General features: G+C 47.3%; 2 protein-coding genes across 3 annotated transcripts in view; one reads left to right on the top strand and one right to left on the bottom strand.

The window, feature by feature from the left end:
• Positions 1-3,958, top strand: part of LOC126926621 (uncharacterized) — a 173,447-nt gene extending 169,489 nt beyond the window's left edge. Inside the window, exon 2 of the mRNA XM_050743023.1 lies at positions 2,553-3,958. Coding sequence (XP_050598980.1) covers positions 2,648-3,829 — 1,182 coding nt within the window. The 5' untranslated portion in view covers positions 2,553-2,647 and the 3' untranslated portion in view covers positions 3,830-3,958. The remainder of the gene's footprint in view (positions 1-2,552) is intronic.
• LOC126926638 (uncharacterized) overlaps positions 1-19,144 on the bottom strand; it is a 100,082-nt gene that overhangs the window by 69,307 nt on the left and 11,631 nt on the right. The window lies entirely within an intron of this gene.

Below are 19,144 nucleotides of genomic sequence, written 5' to 3'. Positions count from 1 at the left end.
TTGACTCATCGACTGAGCTAACCAGACTAGTTACCTTACTCCATACACTGAAAGATATACGAAATACTTAACGACAAAGGTATCAACGAAAAATCAGCCTGTTAGAAAACTGAGGGACGATAGTGAGGAATCGGAAAAGTATACGGAGGAAATATCCTCCTTCTCTGAAGAAGAAGATAGTAAGGCAATAGGCCCCGTCGATAAATGTGGGGAGCAGGAGGCGTGTATGGGTTCTCGGAGCGTAGAACCACGCCCTGGAAAACCCCGGTGGATCTGATGTTCCTCTATAGTCGGGTGGCGGCTGGTCGGTGCCTCTGGTACCCGTCTGTTCGCTGATCCGGTGCAGGGAACTTCGGAGAAGTTGGTGGGCCCATGCCTGTCAAGACCACTCACCTCACCTTCTCGTGGGGCTCCCTATCACCCTGCACCGGACATTTCCGGGGCAGGGTGCGAAAGAGTGAGTGGCACCAGGACGGATTCCCGATGACGACCCGGCGAAAAACAAAATCATTAACATGGAAGGCACAAAGAAAAAGGAAAACACGTACAGTACAGGGGAGGGAGTCCCCAGTACCGGCGTAGTCGGGGGTAGTCAAGTGGGCCCCACTACGTCGTCATCACACGACCACGGCCGCTCGGGGGTGGACCGCCAGGTCCCCGAACGTGTTATCACGCCTGGCGAGGCGAGGAGCGTATACTCGGAGGAAGATATGGAACCTCCGAGAACTCCGAGGACGAGAAGCGGGAGCCGGTCGGGCAGCGTCTTTCTTGCGCCGGCCCCGGTAGACGAAGCCACAACATCTACGGCAGGAGGATTGCGCGCGCGAACGACATCGGACGACGAAGAATCGGTAGCCTCGTTCGCATCTCGCTCATCACTGGCATCGACCGCATCCAGGAGGAAGAAGAGGAAGCTGGCGACATCAGCTACCCTGGAAGTCTCCGAAGATCTGGAGATACAAGTAAGGACAAGCTCGGCCGCGGATGTCAGCGCGGAATTAACGAGGCACGTGTCCGAAATCATGAGGGTGGCGACCACATCGTCCAACCTCAAGGGCACGTACATCAAAGCGCTGAAGGAAGCGGCGAGCTATATCACGGCCGCATGGAAGAACGAGGCCCCGCGAAGGAGAGAACAAGCGGGCAGCAACGGCAACAGCGCGGCGATGAGGCTGGTGGAGGCGAGACTGTCCGCGCTAGAGGAGGAGAATGCCGCCCTCAGGAGAGAGCTGGCAAGAAGGTCTATGCCCGCGTTCGAATGCACGCGATGCAGCGGTGCTGACGCGGACCGCCCCCGGGACGAGGCTACTACTCAAGGAGCGCGACTCGACGCCCTCGAGAGAAAGCTAGAAGAGTTGGGTCCCTCCATAATGAAGATGATGGAGAGAGAATTCGGGAGTCTGTTGCAACAACAACGGCAGCAGCAACAAAGTACTCCTGAAACCCGACGGAACGCGGAACACTCTGCTACTCGTCCCCCCGCCCACGCAAACCCCCCGCCGCCCCCGAGGACTCAGGAGGACGGCGGGTGGAACGTGGTGGTAGGGAGAAAAAGTAAGAAGGGGCGGAAAGAGATGAACACCGCCGAAAGGAAGCTCGACGCCACGAGAAGAGATGAGAAGACCCGACCATCAGTGGCAGTCCAAAAACCGCGGGCGGATAGGATGGGAGGCGCGCCGAAATCGCGCAGCGGTGGCTCCATTAAAACGCCGAAGAGGAAAGGAAAGACGTCTCCGACAGTCACGCTCCCTCGCGCACCGCGTACATCCGCGGTAACTCTGACGCTTAATGAGGGAGCCAACATGTCGTATGCCGACGTCGTAACGACGGCCAGGAGAGCCATCCCCCTCGGTGAGATAGGTGTGCAAGCCGTCACGATGAAGAAGGCGAAGACGAGCGCCATCGTCATTAGAGTCCCGGGAGACAAGGACAGGGAAAAGGCGTCGATCCTGGCGACGCGACTGGCGGGTGTTCTGGACCCAACCAAGGTAAAGGTCGGAACCCCCATGATCAAAGCGGAGTTGAGAATCACCAACGTGGACATCTCGATGGGCAAGGAGGAGCTGCGTCAAGCACTGGCCTTGGCCGCGGGATGCAGCAGCGAGGATGTCCAGATTGGTGAGATCGGTGTCCCAAGGATCGGCATGGATCAAGTGCCCGGTGGCCGGTGCCCTCAAGCTAGCCCAGGCAGGCAAGGTGGTCTTGGGGTGGTCCATCGCGAGGGTCTCTGCTATACCGAAGAGGCCCTTGCAGTGCTTCAAGTGCCTGGAGTTGGGGCACGTACGGGCGACTTGTACGTCCACCGAGGACAGAAGCCATCTCTGCTACAGGTGCGGAGGGAGCGGGCACCGCGCCAGAGGATGTCCCGCCTCCGCGCCGAAATGTCCCCTATGCGAGCGGCAGGGAGCTCCATCAGGACACAGGATGGGCGGGGCGGCATGCACCCCCCCCCCCCCCGAAAGTCAAGAAAAGGAAGAAACGGCTTACCCAACAGTCTGCCGCCGCCGCCGACGCCGCTACTGCCACCATCGCCAGCGGCAACGAGAACCAAGGCGGAAACGTTACCAGGGCAGCATCACCATCAGCAGTGACAAGTGGCCGGGAGGAGGCCATGGAGTTGGCGGAGTAATTTCGATCGCCTGCTCCAATGCAACATAGGAAGAGCCAGACGGGCGCAAGACCTGCTTCTCCAGACCATCCGGGAGAATCGGGTCGCACTCGCTGTGGTGGCCGAACCATACCGCGTCCCCGACGCCCCAACTGGATCGGGGATTTGAACGGATCAACGGCCATAACATGGACGCCGGCGTTGAGTCCGCTCGGCGCCCTGTTGGATCGCGGTAACGGCTTCGTCGTCGTCGAGTGGAACAGGATTGCGATAGTGGGCATCTTCGTCTCGCCCAACAGCGGAGTGGCCGCGTTCGGGAACTTCCTGGACGAAGTCGGCGACTGCGTTCGTAGATGTCTGCCCCGTCAGGTACTCGTCCTTGGTGACTTCAACGCGCGCTCGTCGCAATGGGGGGACACCAGGACGGATTCCCGAGGCAGGATGCTGACGGACTGGGCCGCGACTCTCGGACTAGTTCTGGTGAACAGGGGCGCAACTAGCACCTGCGTGGCGTGGAGGGGTTCGTCCATCGTCGACGTTACCTGGGCTACCGCCGAGCTCTACCGGAAGATCCACGGATGGAGAGTGGCCGACAGAATGGAGACCTTGTCGGACCACCTCTATATAACGATGGAAATGAAGATGGAGGCCGCCACGAGCGACCGCGGTGTCCGACGACAGCAAGAGGAGAACCGATCCCGTCGACCACCACCATCAACACCTAGGTGGCGTTTGAAGGAGAGGGACAAGGACATGCTGCGGGCGGCGGTCACTGTCTCCGCCTGGAGCTGGGACGCACGGGGGAACAACACCACCCCCCCCCCAACCACCACCGCACTGGGTAGCATCGACGAGGAGGCGGACGAGCTCCACGGATACATGAGCGCGGCATGCGACGCCTCCATGCCACGCTCCGTCCCGGGCGGCAGAAGCGACCGTTGCGTGTATTGGTGGAAACCGGAAATAGCCGATATGCGAGCGAGTTGCGTCCATGCCCGGAGAAGATTTCTAAGGGCGCGTCGCCGCAGACGGACACGTGACGAGGAGGAGATCTCTCGCTGCTACGAGGACTACAGAGAGACGAGACGCGCTCTCCAGCGAGAGATCAAACTAGCCAAGACTCGGTGCTGGGATCGACTGATCGAATCGGTCGATTCAGATCCGTGGGGGAGGCCCTATCGCATTGTGACGAAGAAACTGCGACCTTCGGCCCCCCGCTGACCGAAAACATGGATCCGGCGTTACTGGATAACGTGATCGGGACTTTGCATCTTCCCACGACTGGATAACAACGATACGTCCGCGCCAGCCCCTACCACCACCGACGGGACGACGCTGACGGAATGGAACGAGGAACTTCGAGTGACGGAGAAAGAGTTGCTCCAAGCCGCGAAGAGGATGGCATCCCGCGACGTGGCGCCGGGTCCGGATGGGATCTCAGGCCGAGTCTGGACGGAGTCGATCGACATCTTGGCTCCCCGTCTGCAGCACTTGTTCTCCAGATGCCTGAAGGAGGGCGCCTACCCACGGGCATGGCGTATGGCGAGTCTCGTGCTGCTGCGGAAAGAAGGCCGACCGCCGGACGCGCCGTCGGCGTACAGGCCGGTGTGTCATCTCGACGAGGTGGGCAAACTCTTCGAAAGGGTGATAGCCGCGCGTCTGGAGGCGCACATGGAGAGGCGGATTCCCGGATGGCACGACAGCCAATATGGATTTCGCCGAGGCCGCTCGACCGTGGACGCGGTGAAGAAGGTAAGATCTATGGCGGAGGACATGTTCGCTCGAGAAGGGGTAGCAGTAGCCGTCTCCTTGGACGTGACGAATGCTTTCAACAGCATACCTTGGAGCAGGATAGTGGAGGCGCTGCGGCACTTCGAGACACCGCCATACCTCGTCAGGGTGATCCAGTCCTATTTGAACGATAGGTGGATCACCTACACAGGCAGAAACGGCGTAAAGGAGAGAAGACCGGTGGAGCGCGGCGTGCCGCAGGGCTGGGTACTCGGACCGATTTTGTGGATCACTGCCTACGACTCGGTCCTCCGATGTCCCATGCCGCCGGGTGCTGGCATGGTATGCTACGCGGACGACACGCTGGTGCTGGCCAGCGGACGATGGTGGAACGATGCCGCGCGCCTGACCGAGACCGCCGTGGCATGCGCGGTACACGCCATTCGGAGGCTCGGTTTGAGCGTGTCGCCGGCTAAATCGGAGGCTCTGTGGTTTTACGACCAACGGCGCAGAGGAACACCGCCTGCGGAGCTGTCGACGATCGTCGTCGACGGAGAAGAGGTCCCGGTGGGACACCGGATAAAGTACTTAGGCCTGATCGTCGACAGTCGATGGACATTCGAGCCACACTTCAAGCACTTAGCCCCGAAAGTAACGGCCGCAGATAACGCCTTATGCGGCCTATTACCGAACATCGGCGGGGCAAGACTGGGAGTCCGCAGGCTCAACGAAGGAGTGGTCCGGTTACGAGTCCTTTGCGGAGCCCCTGTCTGGTCCGAAGATCTGGCGGCGAGTCGGCGCAACCTGACTCTGGTGAGAAGGCTACACAGGACGATCGCCATCCGAGCAGCGAGGGGATACAGGACGGTATCCTACGCGACAGCGACCGTGCTGGCGGCGTCCCTTCCGTTCGAGCTACAGGCCCTCGCACTCCGTCGGGTGTACGAACACCGGAGGGCCCTGGTCTCGGACGGGCGTGGGACGCCGGCGGCGTCCGCCGTGGACGTCCGGGAAGAAGCGAAGCTGGAGACCTGGGAGCGGTGGCGCTCTCAGCTGCTGGAAGAGGATACCGTGCGACCGCATCGGGCTGTTCGCGCCGTCCTTCCAACTGGGAGGAGTGGAGGGATCGAGGCGGGGTCCCGCTGACATTTAGAACGACGCAGGTGCTCACCGGTCACGGAGTGTTTGGCGAGTACCTACTCAAGGTCCGACGAAACGTGACGTCCACCTGTCACCACTGCGAGAAGGAGGAAGACACGGCGCAGCACACGTTGGAGATTTGTCCGGCGTGTGAGGTACCGCGGCGCGCCCTACGACTCGAAATTGGCGAGAGGTTGTCCCCCGAAGCGATCATCGCGGCTATGCTCAGGGGGCGCCAGGAATACATCACCGTCCGCACCTACTGCGAGCAAGTGATGCTTGCGAAGGAGCGAGCGGAAAGAAGGAGGGAGAGAACGCGGCATCCCAGCAGAGCGCAGAACCAAGGAGTTTCCGCGCGCCACGGTGCGGCGGCACTGCCGCCGTAGGCGCGCCAAAGGAGCTGACACGATCCAGGGAACGTGGCGTTAGGGGGTGTGGTCTCCCCCTAGCGGCCCGAGTCTGACAAGGAAGCCTCCCGCCCAGCAGGGAGATAGACGACGAGGAGCACCTGGCAGAATTCGCAAGAGACCCTGGGTGCGCCTCGTATAGCCGTCCAGAGGACCACCGTGGAGTTTTAGTCGGTAAGAGTCCGACACTGCTCGTCTATTGTTGTAAACAGCGAGTGTCCATGAGGATTTCTCCACGTAAAAAAAAGGCTCCGTGGATAAATGTGGACATGGTTAAAATTTTGGAAACAGTTATTTTAAATACAGCAAGGATTATGAAGAAAATAGAAATCTCAGTCAAGAGAGATCCAATAATAGAGAAACTAAACGCCCATAGTGCGAAATATCTAAAAAACAACATATTCGCTATTATTCGTGATTCCCAATATTTCTATAAGGAAAAGATGACCATATTTTAGATATGTTACTTCTTTTCAGCGACAAGATATGGTCCCATCTAGATAGACATATCAACTTGTAGAATAGCCGAACATATACCACTACCAATCTTGGAGAAATCTGAGAGACACCAATGCATACGATTAAGATTGGTGTATGGTGCGCTATATTGCGGAAATGAACAATGGAAGGAACACAAAAGATGCTGCTGATGTTACAGACTCGGAAAGTAGTAATAGGATAACCACGTCTGACAAACATCCTGCATACCGCAGCCATCGAAGCAAGAATAAGACAATAACAAGATAGCCACGTCTAATAGGCATCCAATGATAACCCTTCCAGAAGAACCAAGCCTTACTACATAAACCTTCCCAAATCGGCACAGCGTGGAAAAGATGATGGAAAAATTTCTTGGCGACAGAAACATTTCAAATAGTATTCTGGCCTATACGATTGATATACCGATTTAACATCTCCGAATTTCTCTCTGTGGGATGTTAGAGACTGATGTGTACAAATCGAAACCGCTGAGGAGAATATCGACAGGCGTGTGTCACAAATAAGTGAAGAGATATTATTAAGCGTCTTTAGAAACATATTATGAAGAAATAACAAATGTACTGAATATCAAGGCAGGCATATTTAACAATGTTTGTAATTATTTTTAGGCATATTAATTGTAAGTAATCCATCCTTATCAAAACCACGAAATTACGCAATCAACCATTATCAAGATCGTCAAACTTTAAAACGACGAAATTTTCGGCTCTCTCGTTAATTGCTGAAAGAACTGAATTACAGTTAAAGGTACGCGAAATTACATTAGAGAAATTAATGCAACGTACAAACGACAATTGATAGTCCCATCCAAATAAACGTCGCTCAGAGAGTCGAGAATTTATCTCTTCAAATTTTAAGCGGATATGAGTTATCCTCACTACCTGAACTGATCACTGAAAGCAGTTTCCGGTGTTTTCTTTGATCTGTTCCAGCGATAACGCAATTATTCATAAATTGCCAGAATAAGAAAAGCGAAGATTTCCTACTTTTTATTTCATTGCTATAAAACGGTTTAATTGGAATGTTGAGAATCTTACGATCAAAATGATATTGGACGACAGCTAAACTTCCGAAATGCGCAAGGTTCAGTCAACTGCACAGAAGACGATGCCTAGGTCCAACACAGCTTTCTGAAGTTACAATGAATGTTGATACTAAATCCGTCGTTTAGAGACACCTTCTAATGATACTAAGCTAAACAACTTTCGTTATTTGCTGTCCTAATGGATCCTGACACTGGTTAAATTCTATCTTTTTTTAACTTCATTTGTCTAGATATAAAACCTGTAAGGTATCTCGTTGTATCTCAATTGCTTCGCTTGTTCCTAATTCTTACATTCACTGTATTCACAAAACAACGATCCAAAGACAAGTAATAGCGGTAAGTTTGTGAAAAGTGATCGTTAACAAATTATAAATTACAACGAAATGAAATTGTTCAATACCTTAAATTTAAAAATTACCGAACTAAGTAGGAAAAAGGATACAATGTTTATAAAAAAAATGAATAATTATATTATAATTCACCAATATGTCTAGCAGGTTAACGCGATATTTAATTTAAGAAACATGCATCATAATTATATTTCAGGTATGCATGAACCAAAACACTAATCATGAAAAGAAATTTGCTATATGTGGCGAAAAACCCATTGTCTGGCCGCAGAAGGTCTATCTACCGTTATTCAGAACCTCAATGAAACTAAGTATCCACCCTAAATTACCCTCATTTTCCTAACAAAAAATGTAATCAACGACTCCGCTTTCTTCGTACTTTAGACACACCCATAACGAGCTTTGCTCCGTAATAACACGACAGTCAGTCAAAACTCAATCACCAACGCGACAAGTGCAAAGACTCTTTCCTAGACGCTAAATTACTGAACCCAGTTTTCGGTTGATGGACGCAACGGGGGTTGTTTGCATCGTGAAGACGGAGTTAGGATGCAACTGAGAATGTGATCGGAATCTCCGGCAAAATTTGAATAAGGAAGTTAGTCCGAGTGAAGTGCTGGTGCCTATGAAGAAGGTGGGTATAAGAACTAACAAAATTCGGTCTGGAAAAGACGTGACAAGTGAAATAAAATCGCGCGTGAGTTTATGGCTGTGAGGAGACCATATTGTGACGCGCGACAATAGCGCCGCTGCGTGAGCTACCAGGGGAACTAAACGGCGCGGTCATATCGACACGCGCGACGCGCTTTCGCGCCGAAATTTCACGGCAGTGACAAGTGCGGGTATAAGTGGCCATTTTGCGCACCCAATGGGGAAAACAGACAGAACCATGGGGGAGGATGATAAAAAAGCGGATGAAATCATGAAAGAAGGCGGCGAAGCGGACTTGGCTGCTGAGTCGACACACGTCAGCACCAGACGTACGAGAAAGGCGGTCGCTTTCAAGGAGGAGTTCTGCACTAAGCAAGGGGAGCCTACGGATCGAGGAAGCGTCGCAAGAAGAAGAGACCCCCGCCGTCGAAGCGCCCCACACGGAAAAAAGGAAGGCCGGTGGACCTCCCGAACTTCCCACGGAATTGGCCGAAGAGATGAGGACATCTACTACTGCGAACATAGGAGCGGAGCAGCTCCGTCGAGCTTCTGCGGAGACGAAGGTTGCCGAAACATCTCGCAACCTCAAGGGTGCACACGAGAAGATGCCGAGGAAAGCGGCGAGTTCCATCGCCGCTGTCGCAACAGAGATAGTGAGAAGGATGGACCCTGCCCCTAGCGCCTTCGTCATAATGGAAGAACGAGCCGCTCCGAAAAGAGCTGCCCTCGGGCTGCACGGCAGAGCAGAGCGGCGAGACAGCACGTCTAGCGGTGATCGAACGCAAGATGGAGGAGCTAGGCACCTCGCTGATTCAGCTGATGGAGGAACGACTCCAAAATATCGAAAGAAGAAAAGAAAAGGAAGTCCTCCCCGACGAGACCACGAGAAGGGTGGAGCCTGGAGTTTCAAACACAGCAGCGACGAAGGGAGGACAAGCGGCTGCTATGGAACGTCAGAGCGTTGAAAGAAAAAACAGCAAGGAGAAGGAGCCGGCAGAGAAACAACAGGCGAAGATACCTCCGGAAACAGTGGCAAAGAGCGCGAGGAAAGCGCCGGAGGGAGGTCCGGACTTTCCCCAAACACACGGCGAGCATCGGCGGTGACGGTCACGCTGAACGATAGATCGGGCCAATACTACGAGGAGGTGTCGACCGCGGGCAAGAACAACGTCCCTCTGGTTGAGGTCGGTATCTAGGCGGTAAGGATGCGTAAAACTATGACCACAGGCGTCGTTCCGGAGGTCTACGAGGACCATAAAAGGGAGAAGACACACCTCCATAGAGGCGAAAGACTTGGACCTGGAAGAGCGACCGCGTGAGACGGGCGCACCCACCATCAAGGTATAAGATACAGGAAATGGACGAAGATCTGCATCGAGCGGCCGCAACAGTGACAGCCTGGAACTGGGAGATCTCGACGACGGCGACGGAAACAAGCGTGGAGAATGAGGCCGAGAATCTCCGCCGAATCATGACGGCAATATGTGACACGTCTATGCCGCGAACCACGCTGTACATCGGGCGAAGCAGTGCCGTATATTGGTGAACTCCCGACATCGCGGAGCTGAGGACGAGATGTGTGCGGGTCCGAAGATGGTATCAGAGGGCCTGCCGCAGGCGACGGCGCGCCAAGGAAGAAGTCCCCTGTACTACCAAGCGTACCGCGTGCTACAACCGAAGTCGCGACTATAAAAAATCAAAGTTAGTTCATTAGTGCCTATAGAATATATAGTTGATGGAAAAGAAACATTACTTATTATTAGTGTTCCATAAGATGCACTTAACGATATTTAATGGGAAAGTGGCACAAGATCTAACAAGTCCCAAGTCCAGTTCAATGGACAAAATTTGTCTCAGAAATACGAAACACTTCGGTAATACTGGAGAAAATATGAAACAAAATTATAAATATGATCATTCAATATTACATCCAAGAATGAAATTTATATAGTATCGTGGGCAAAAGACCTAAGATATCGGCCGAACCATAAACAATGTCGCGAGAGCCGCGGCATCGTCGGGTCCATCAATGCGTCGTCGGTCCTTTCAAGTGAATAGTTTCGTGGAAAAGGCCTGCGTGGCCCTGGCCACGGGCGTTTCCGGAGCACGTGCGCGATAGGGCGGGAAAAGACAAAGGGATGTTAAAGACAGTGTTAGTCAGTTGAGAAGTCGGATAGAGAGTCAGTGTAAGCTGTGAAGCGAGAGTGAGCGAGTGCAGAAGCCGGAGAGTGTGAATCGGGAAGTCGAGAACCAAGTATGAAAATAAGGCGTACGACAATATTGTAATCAGTACGTTGTTTTGAATATTATTTATTAAACCAAAACATCATTACTTGTCCTTTCCTCTAAGACCTATTACGATACTACATTTATGAAATTTCTTTACATTTAAGTTGCGACTTAAGCTTGCGAATGAAGCTTTAGACTAAAAATGAAGGAATTAGTAATAACCCGGAAAAAAAACAGAAGAGACAAGATAAGAAACTAAGGATTTAAGATTAATTTATAGGCCAGATTGTTTTAATCATTGATAAACTCGCATAAGGATGAATAATAATGGGACGAATAATAATGGTAATACCACCTGAAAATTTTTTGAACATCCAGATACATCAGAAATTACCAGAGTAGATATAGGAACTGTAAACAAAAATTTAGGACAATATTAATTGCGCTTTCTTGCTATTTTTCAGTGAATGCAGAAAAATCTGACATACTTGAATAGCCCCGCGTAAAGATATATATTTTTCTAAATAAAAGATTTTTTTATAAAAAATGTCTCAAACCGAGAAATTGGAAAAAGAATTAATAGGAGTGCTAGGTAATTAATAATTTTTCTAATAACCCTGAAAATTTTGGAAAAAATTATAATGGAAGAACGAAACGAGCTACAACGGAAAGAGAAAGAAGGTCAATTTTGCGTAAAATTTCGAATACAGCAGTTTCCCTTAACAAGATCAAATTGGAAGCTGGTACAAAATCATCAGTTTCCAGTATTATACTCCTCGTCAAAGTTTTTCACCTGTAATGTATTTTATCAAAACATTATGAGCTCAGAATTTGCGATGTGCTGGAAATAAGTTACAATGTCGTAGATGTTTTTATAGAACCAAGAAAAACTATTCCAAACTAACGGTTACTCGGTGGTGTTCCGAAACTGGATTGAAATTGGCCCAAGACAAGACGGAGGTGATTCTACTTATCGGAAGGCGTATCCCAAGGTAATGGATATCAATATGGGAAACTACCTGTTGATGACTAAATAGGAGGTAAGGTATCTTGGAGTGCAATACGACAATAATAGAAAATTCTCATTACATCTAGAAAAGGTCTGCGGCATGGTTGATACCCTAATATAATAGGATTAGGACATCGTTGCCGAACGTCAAAGGGCCCACCGATTCAGTTAGAAACTCTATTTCGGAGTGTGAGAGTCGGTGGTGCTTTATGCCACACCGGTATGAGTCAAAGCCCTAGCAATACGGAAAAACAAGAATATTCCAAAGATGTCGGTAGTGATCGAAGAAAAGATGGAGGAATGAGTGGCTCCATTACGAAGAGGATAATTGGACCAGAAACCTGATTGACGACGCCAGCATTTTTAATGGACAACGATTAGAAAAGAGACACACTCAAGATGTTGAGATTGTGATGCCGAAGGTGAAGATGCAGAGCATGCATTGCTCAAGTGCCCCAAATGGGGCAATGAATGAATATTGTTGGAAAATTACGTAGGCGAAACACTGGCAATCAATATCGTAATCGACGTGGTTGCCACTAGCGAGGAGAACTAGTCTAGATCCTAAGGGTTTTGTCGAGAGATAATGATAGCTCAATCAGATAGACAAGATGAGGAGAGGAACATGGAGAGAAGAAGGAGAGGATTAACTAGAAGAAGATCATAATAAGATGAGAGGTACACTCAGTAAGAAGATCAACCCGGAAATAATGCCGAGAAGTGGCTCCAGGGTTGGTTCTTGTATCGATAGAGGAGGGAGACAGAGGAGGGGTTTTTAGTGTTTAGAGATTCTATCATCTTGTCGAGCTCCATATAATCCAGATGCGCGCAAACGTACCTGGGTATGCGTAATTGCATTTTCCCCTTCACTCAAAACAAAAAAGGTGTAAAATAGGCATGAATATGGATATAAATTTTTAAATTACTATCTGTCAATAAAGATCAACAATGAGTAAATTTAGGTTTAAAATTATGTACTATTTGGGTTAATATATAAATGCGAATGATCTTTTACTATAAAATGCATAAAATCAAAGTAGATATCAATTGATGCTAACAGATGACTTGTCATTTTGCGTGTTAAGGATAGTAAACCATAAAATTTCAGTTGATATAATAACCGTTCCTTGTTGATGAAATGTCGCGGTCACGATGTTTGAACATCGAAAAGACTGACCCATAACGATGCATCCCCGACCGTACTAAAACGTATCGTATCGTACTAAACGTATCGTACTAAAACGATAACTGCCTATACGGTTTGGATATGACCACTATGTCCATTATGTTTTCGCATGCATACTGTGTTAAAAGATCTTGAGCGAGCCTGCATCTATTTAAGTCAATCTGGACCCGTATCTTATCTTCTTATTTTCTTCCTCGCCTACTCTTCGTCCTGACCATCGGGCAGAGCAGCGAGTCCATAACGTGCCTAGTGTTCAGTCCTTCCTGTTTTGAGCACATCGCACATCTTGGCTCTTTCGTGCACTCCTTCATTACGTGCTCGATGCTCTCGCACCTCCTGCACAGATCCCTACCGGGCCATACCACTGTGCATCTCGCCGCCGTATGCCTTAGAATATGGCACCTAAAGCACCTCTGCACGTCCGGCAGGAGCCTGAGCGAAGCTATTGTCAGGCCGATCCTGAATCTTTTTGGTGACACCGCCACCGTTATCTGTGTTCCTCATGGCGCCATCTTTAATGTCTTTACTTCGATGCTATCACCCATCGATATTCCCCACTCCCTTCTCAGGTCTTCCAGCAGTTACTCCTTGGTGATAAGGGGATCGAAGTTTTTAATCTGCACCGTTGTCCTATTTACAAGGGCCGATACCTCCGTTGTATCGCTTAAGGCGACCTTGAGCTTCACAGCCACCTCGGCCGCTGCCACCTTTCTGTGGAATTCAATGAGGATGTGACCAGCCCTGGTCTTCCACATCCCCGTCTCAATCTACATCCATCCAATCTCGGTCCTCCTCGACCTTGATCAGGATTATCTCCCTCCTCTTCCATGCGGCTAATGCTCTTCCACCGTCTCCTTTTTCCCCTTTTCCGTTCCCGCGGTCACCAACGAATTGCGGCTCCTGGAGGACACCAGCGGATTGCGAAGGTCGTCCCTTCTCTCTCCTTCACCTTCGACCATATACCAGCCCTCGGTCTCTTGGCTACAACCGCAACCTTTTTCCCTTTTCCAGGGGTCACCATCTTTTTTTCGGACACTCTACCACTTTCCTCGGGCCGGTTTCCTCCCCCCTCACGTCATGAGTCTTACCACTCTTCACCAAGTTCCGCCCGGCATCTACCGTTTTTACACGGCCGGACTTCATTATCATTATCCTTCTCTCCGATAGACTCATGCATTGCTTCAGCGACGACACCACTCCTTCAACCACCCTGCCTATTTCTCTCATTTCTTCATTCTCCTTCCTATCGAGATTTATATTTCTCGCTATTACTTTTATCATCTGTACTACACCCACCAGGATTTGCGTCAATCCTCTCATTTCACAGTCTGTGATATGAACCCCTTCTTATCCCTCAGTCTCGCTGATGGGATCGTCAGCCTCCCCCATAGCGGTGTCCTCCACCTCACTTCCCGTCGGCAGTGGTTTACCGTATCTAGCGAGCGAGCTCTTCTCAACCGCTCTCCTCGCCGGGTATCTTCCTCCTTTGTCTCCTTTCACCAACAGCGTGCTATGTTCACCGACTCCGAAGGATCTTTCTCCCCCTTCGGACTCTTCACCGATCTCAATCTCCTTTCTTTCCCCGACACTCGGGCTCCTGTGTAGTGTCTTACTAGGCTTAAAAGGGCTAAGGCCTTCTCCTTCCTCTTCACTTTTACTCTTAGATAGGAAGGTGATTGTCACGTCCTTCAGCTTCATATCTGAGGTAGCCTTGGGCTTTTCCCTCTTCACCCGCATCCTATTTTCTCCGGTTTTAACATAAAAACAATAGATTATAATAGGCGTACGATTATAAATTGTCTTTCACTTGCTTATATTAATTGTTACTGTCCATAAGTAGCCATGCATTTTATTGAATATTTGTTGTAGATGGCTTTCGGATTTTAATGCTTCATTGTCTCTCACGTATTAGTAGGTCATTCGCGAATGCTATCGCTTCTTTAATTTTATCGCTATTTTTGCTACAATTTGCATCGCTATAAATTAAATAAAATGGGGGAGTTCACGGCTTCTTGTTATAGGTCGTCTTTGATTTTAGATATTTTGGTTGAACTGTTCTGATTGTTACGTAAAATTGTTTGTTACGTAACATGTTCTAGATTATTTCTATTACTTGGCGAGGAAATTTCTTTCTGTGAGATTAAAGAAAGGTCCGTCCAGGCAGAATAAGTCGAATGCCCCCTCTAAATTTATGAACACCAGTCGGACGCCGTCGCTCGCGTTCCTTATCCAATAGATATTTGGAGTGACTTTTGAAATTGCGTGTATTGACGAATGTTTGAACATGAAGTCAAATTGAATGTGTAGATTCGAATATTTTATTACTATTGGGCAAGAGGTGGCTGATAGGATTATTGCTGCCTTTTCTTTTTAATGTTAATAATTGGTTGGTTGGTAGTCGTAGATTATAAAGGTGGTAGACTTTTTAAGACTAGTAGGGATATTGTCAAGACTTGATGATTTTTTATTGTTCAGTTTTTTGAAGGCCGACTTTAGCTCATTGTAATTTGTGAAAAGGTTCGATGGGATTAAATCTATGTCTCGGTTGGCAGCTATGTTTATGTTACTGAATATGCATATATTTTTGTTGTTACGTTTGTCTATGTCTATTTGTTGTTTTATTTTGTTCATTGATTTGTTCATATTTGCTAGTTGTTTTTTCATTTAGCTACTTCGTGAATTGCCTAAAAGTGCGCTGCAAGTATATTTAGTTTGTCACTTAATTAAGCGGTATCTAACTGTTGTAACTCCTACATTGTTTGTATTGAATAATGAAGAAACCGAACGGAAGAACAATATGCGTATAAGATGCTTGTAATCCGGTTTACAAATTATCGTCTTAAACTTTTGTCCGCTACTGCATATTGGTTTTGACTACTTTCTTTACTGTCAGTTGGTGGGAAAATTCTTCGCTACTATTTAAAAGTTGTGAACTGTTATTGTGTATAGATTATATACTGACTTTTGCATCTTTATCCGTAAGACGCTGATTTCGGCCGTCGTCTTTTCAGTGTCATTGGACTGTAAGGCTTTGAGTTAAGTATCATTTTGTATTAGAATTCCAGTTCCGAAAAACCTGTTTAGCACTCGATCGATAGATCGTGTAGTTCTTGAAGTTAATTACGCGCCTTGCGTTTAATTTAGTTTCCCAATGAAGAAGCACATCTGGATTGTGTTTCTCTAGACATTTCTGTAGCGATGCTCTTTCTTCGTTTGTGATTAGAGACCTTATATTTATTTCTATTATGATTAGTTTGCTATAGGATATTTTTCCGTACTTCGCTAATTCCTACTGTATCGTTTCCCGTCGACAGAAGTCCTTGTCAAGTGCTTCCGCGATTGTATTAATTTCGATCGAATTGCATTGGTTATGTTCGAGTACTCGAGTCACTTGTGAGGATACATTGATTCTTATTCATTGATACCTGTGTCTCTGTTATTACACAATCAGAACGATACGTCTGCTTTTATAAAATTATTGGCAGATTTTTGTTTTCTCTCTTTTTCTAGGTTCAATGCGAATTTTTTTTATTCAATTTTTGGTTTTATTTCATTCACCCCAGTCTCGGGTGTCTGAAAGTTTTTCAATTTATACAGTATGTCGTATCGTTATCCCATCTGTTGGGGTGATTATTATAGTGCAAGAACAATCACCTGGATTGTGTAACATGTTACATTTGATATATATGTAATTCAGGCTACAATTAAATGCAACTTTGTTCTTTTCTGTTCTTCTCACTAGCATCGTATAGCGGCACTGGGCCGTAAAAAACAACTCTCTTCCCAACGGTTTCTTCGGTACATAGTATACCATCGCTGAAAGACTGTTTATGAGAGACCGACGAAACATAAGCAAGGCCGCGATAAAGTCGTAAGCAAGAGTCGTAACCGAAGAGTTGTGAATAAATAGTAGTCTGCACAAGTCGCGAGTCCAGAGTTGTAAAGAGGCCGTTAGTCGAGATGAAAACCCTACACGCCCTACCACCTCAATCGTTTGCATCAAATACGGCCCATCCTTGTAATTTTCTCGCAGCTAATACATATGTATGATAAAATCTTTATTTCTTTTAGTTTATTAATGTCGCTGACCGTCAAGAGTTGGACCGGTTCCGTCTTTCTTATTCGGATCGACCAGTAGCGAATTTCTTAGATTAAAAAATTTAATCCTAAAAGTTGACTCGCCCGCACTGTTTCGACCACTTCTTTGATTTCAAAGTTGCTTTTCAAGTTTTTTAACCCTTCGCAAACGGAACGGTTCGAAGTCAATCGTACCGTGGGACCGAGCTGCTGCAGCGGGAATCATTTAATAAGCTGGTTATAGGCTTTCCTATTTTGGCTCTATTTGCGAATTATTGTATATTATTATGTTTTAGCAAATATTTTGTGGTAAATAGTAGAGGCTACCTGATGCGACGTTTGTTGGCGTATACGTTGCGTATATAGCAATGGATTGTTGTTTGATCCTGATTTGTGCACGTTCACCGTTAGATTCACCAGAAAATTCGTTATTTTATTTTTCTTCGACATCGGTGGATTAGTTCACCCTTCGTTATTTCTTTTGTTTCCCTTATCATCCATAACGGTACTAATTATGGACTCCGATACGTATGACGAGTTTTCGTGATGTATTAACTTTAGATTTCTTTTCTGACAGTAATTTTAACAACTTTTTACCGTTGAATTTAATTTTCTGTAATAGTTGGATTTCCACGGTGTTTCTATCTTTGTTCTTGCTGTTGAGTTTTACGCTTAAGGCCATGTTTTACTTCTTTATGCTTGTTCTCTTTGTTAAATTTAGACATTTTACATATTTTTCCATTGCGTCAGCACTTTGTGGCTCTGCAACACATTTATCATTCATTTATTTCTTTGACTATAAATTCTTCTCCATTTACTATTTCGTTTTGTTTTGTGGTTTCCTTGTGTCGCATTTCAATGCTGCATGGTTACTTGCTGCTGCTGACGAAACCGTTGTATTTTTCTCCATTTTTTCTGGATGGTAGGAAGTGACGCTTTTCTTTATTTTCCAATCTTTCTATTCTTGTTCATTTCTTCTTTGCACTTGAACGATATATTTTATGTTATACGAACTCTTGTCAGCTAGCCCTTCAATTTAACGGGTTTCGTAGAGATAGGTATATTACATACAGATTTAAAAAATTAGAAATCCTAGGAAAAAATAATTGTGCGTATAAATTCTTTGGATGAAATGATTAATTTACCATGCAAAATGGTTAAAATTAATGCTACGGTTTTTGGGATATTTCATTTCGAAGTTTGAAATCCGTCAAATTGACGGGTCCCATAAACCTAATGTTATGATTTCTGGTCCCCATGCGTAGAATACAATACGATAAACAAATTTGACTTTGAATTTCGAGGTCAAGGTAAATTTTGCGACTACCATTCTTACTCATTTTCGTTATGCACATATAGTGTTGAAGGTGCACACACATAATTCATAATTCATAATTTATAGTTTAACATAATTCATAATTTAATAATTAACAGTCCATAATTTATAATTAATAATAGATAATATGATGATGCAGTAAGTTAAATTTATAACTCCATATTTGATTATTCGTTTATTATGTCGACGTTGTATTCGGCTTATCTTTCGTTCGGATGGCGATTATGGTAAATATATATGACGACTGGCTATGTTCCTGGACAATGCGATTAGATATAAATTAATATGATGGACATGTTGAAAAAAGGTTATAAAAATTACGGCGCAGGGCGTTTCGGAACCCCCAGGCCCCGTCGAGGACTCGAGTGAAGTGCCACTCCACTGGCTATTATCCGATGGTCGCCATACATCACCATTGCTGCCAAATACTGCACACATTAGCCGGTTTGCGGTATGTCGACTGTCCCTGGTCCCTGTCATATGCAGTGTCGCGTAATAATTCAACGAATTATTGAAAAGATGTCGATCTCAAAACAGTAGGTCGAACTCTTTACTTCCACACACTTGTACAATGAAATAAATGGTTCGCGGTTCACAACGATAGACTTTAAGTTTAGGGTAGTTAAGACTTATTTAGACTGCAGACTCGCTCGGGTGATTTCGGGAGGAGTATTTATGTTTTTTTATTTGTTGGAATTGGAGAAAGAATTTCGTCGTATGGATGTATCATATGGTTGGATAGAAGTGGTTCTTCAGGCTCGACCCAACGGTCATCAAGCGACTGTAAGGGCGGCAAGGGGCGGGGGGTGTTGACCCCAAGGCGCCCCCTCGTGCGGAAAAAGCGACTTTGGAAAACAAGACGGATACAATGGGA

This window comes from Bombus affinis, chromosome 18, assembly GCF_024516045.1.
Source record: "Bombus affinis isolate iyBomAffi1 chromosome 18, iyBomAffi1.2, whole genome shotgun sequence".
NCBI lineage: Eukaryota > Metazoa > Arthropoda > Insecta > Hymenoptera > Apidae > Bombus > Bombus affinis.
The sequence above is the reverse complement of the archived record's forward strand: the minus strand, read 5'-3'. Positions and strand labels throughout refer to the sequence as shown.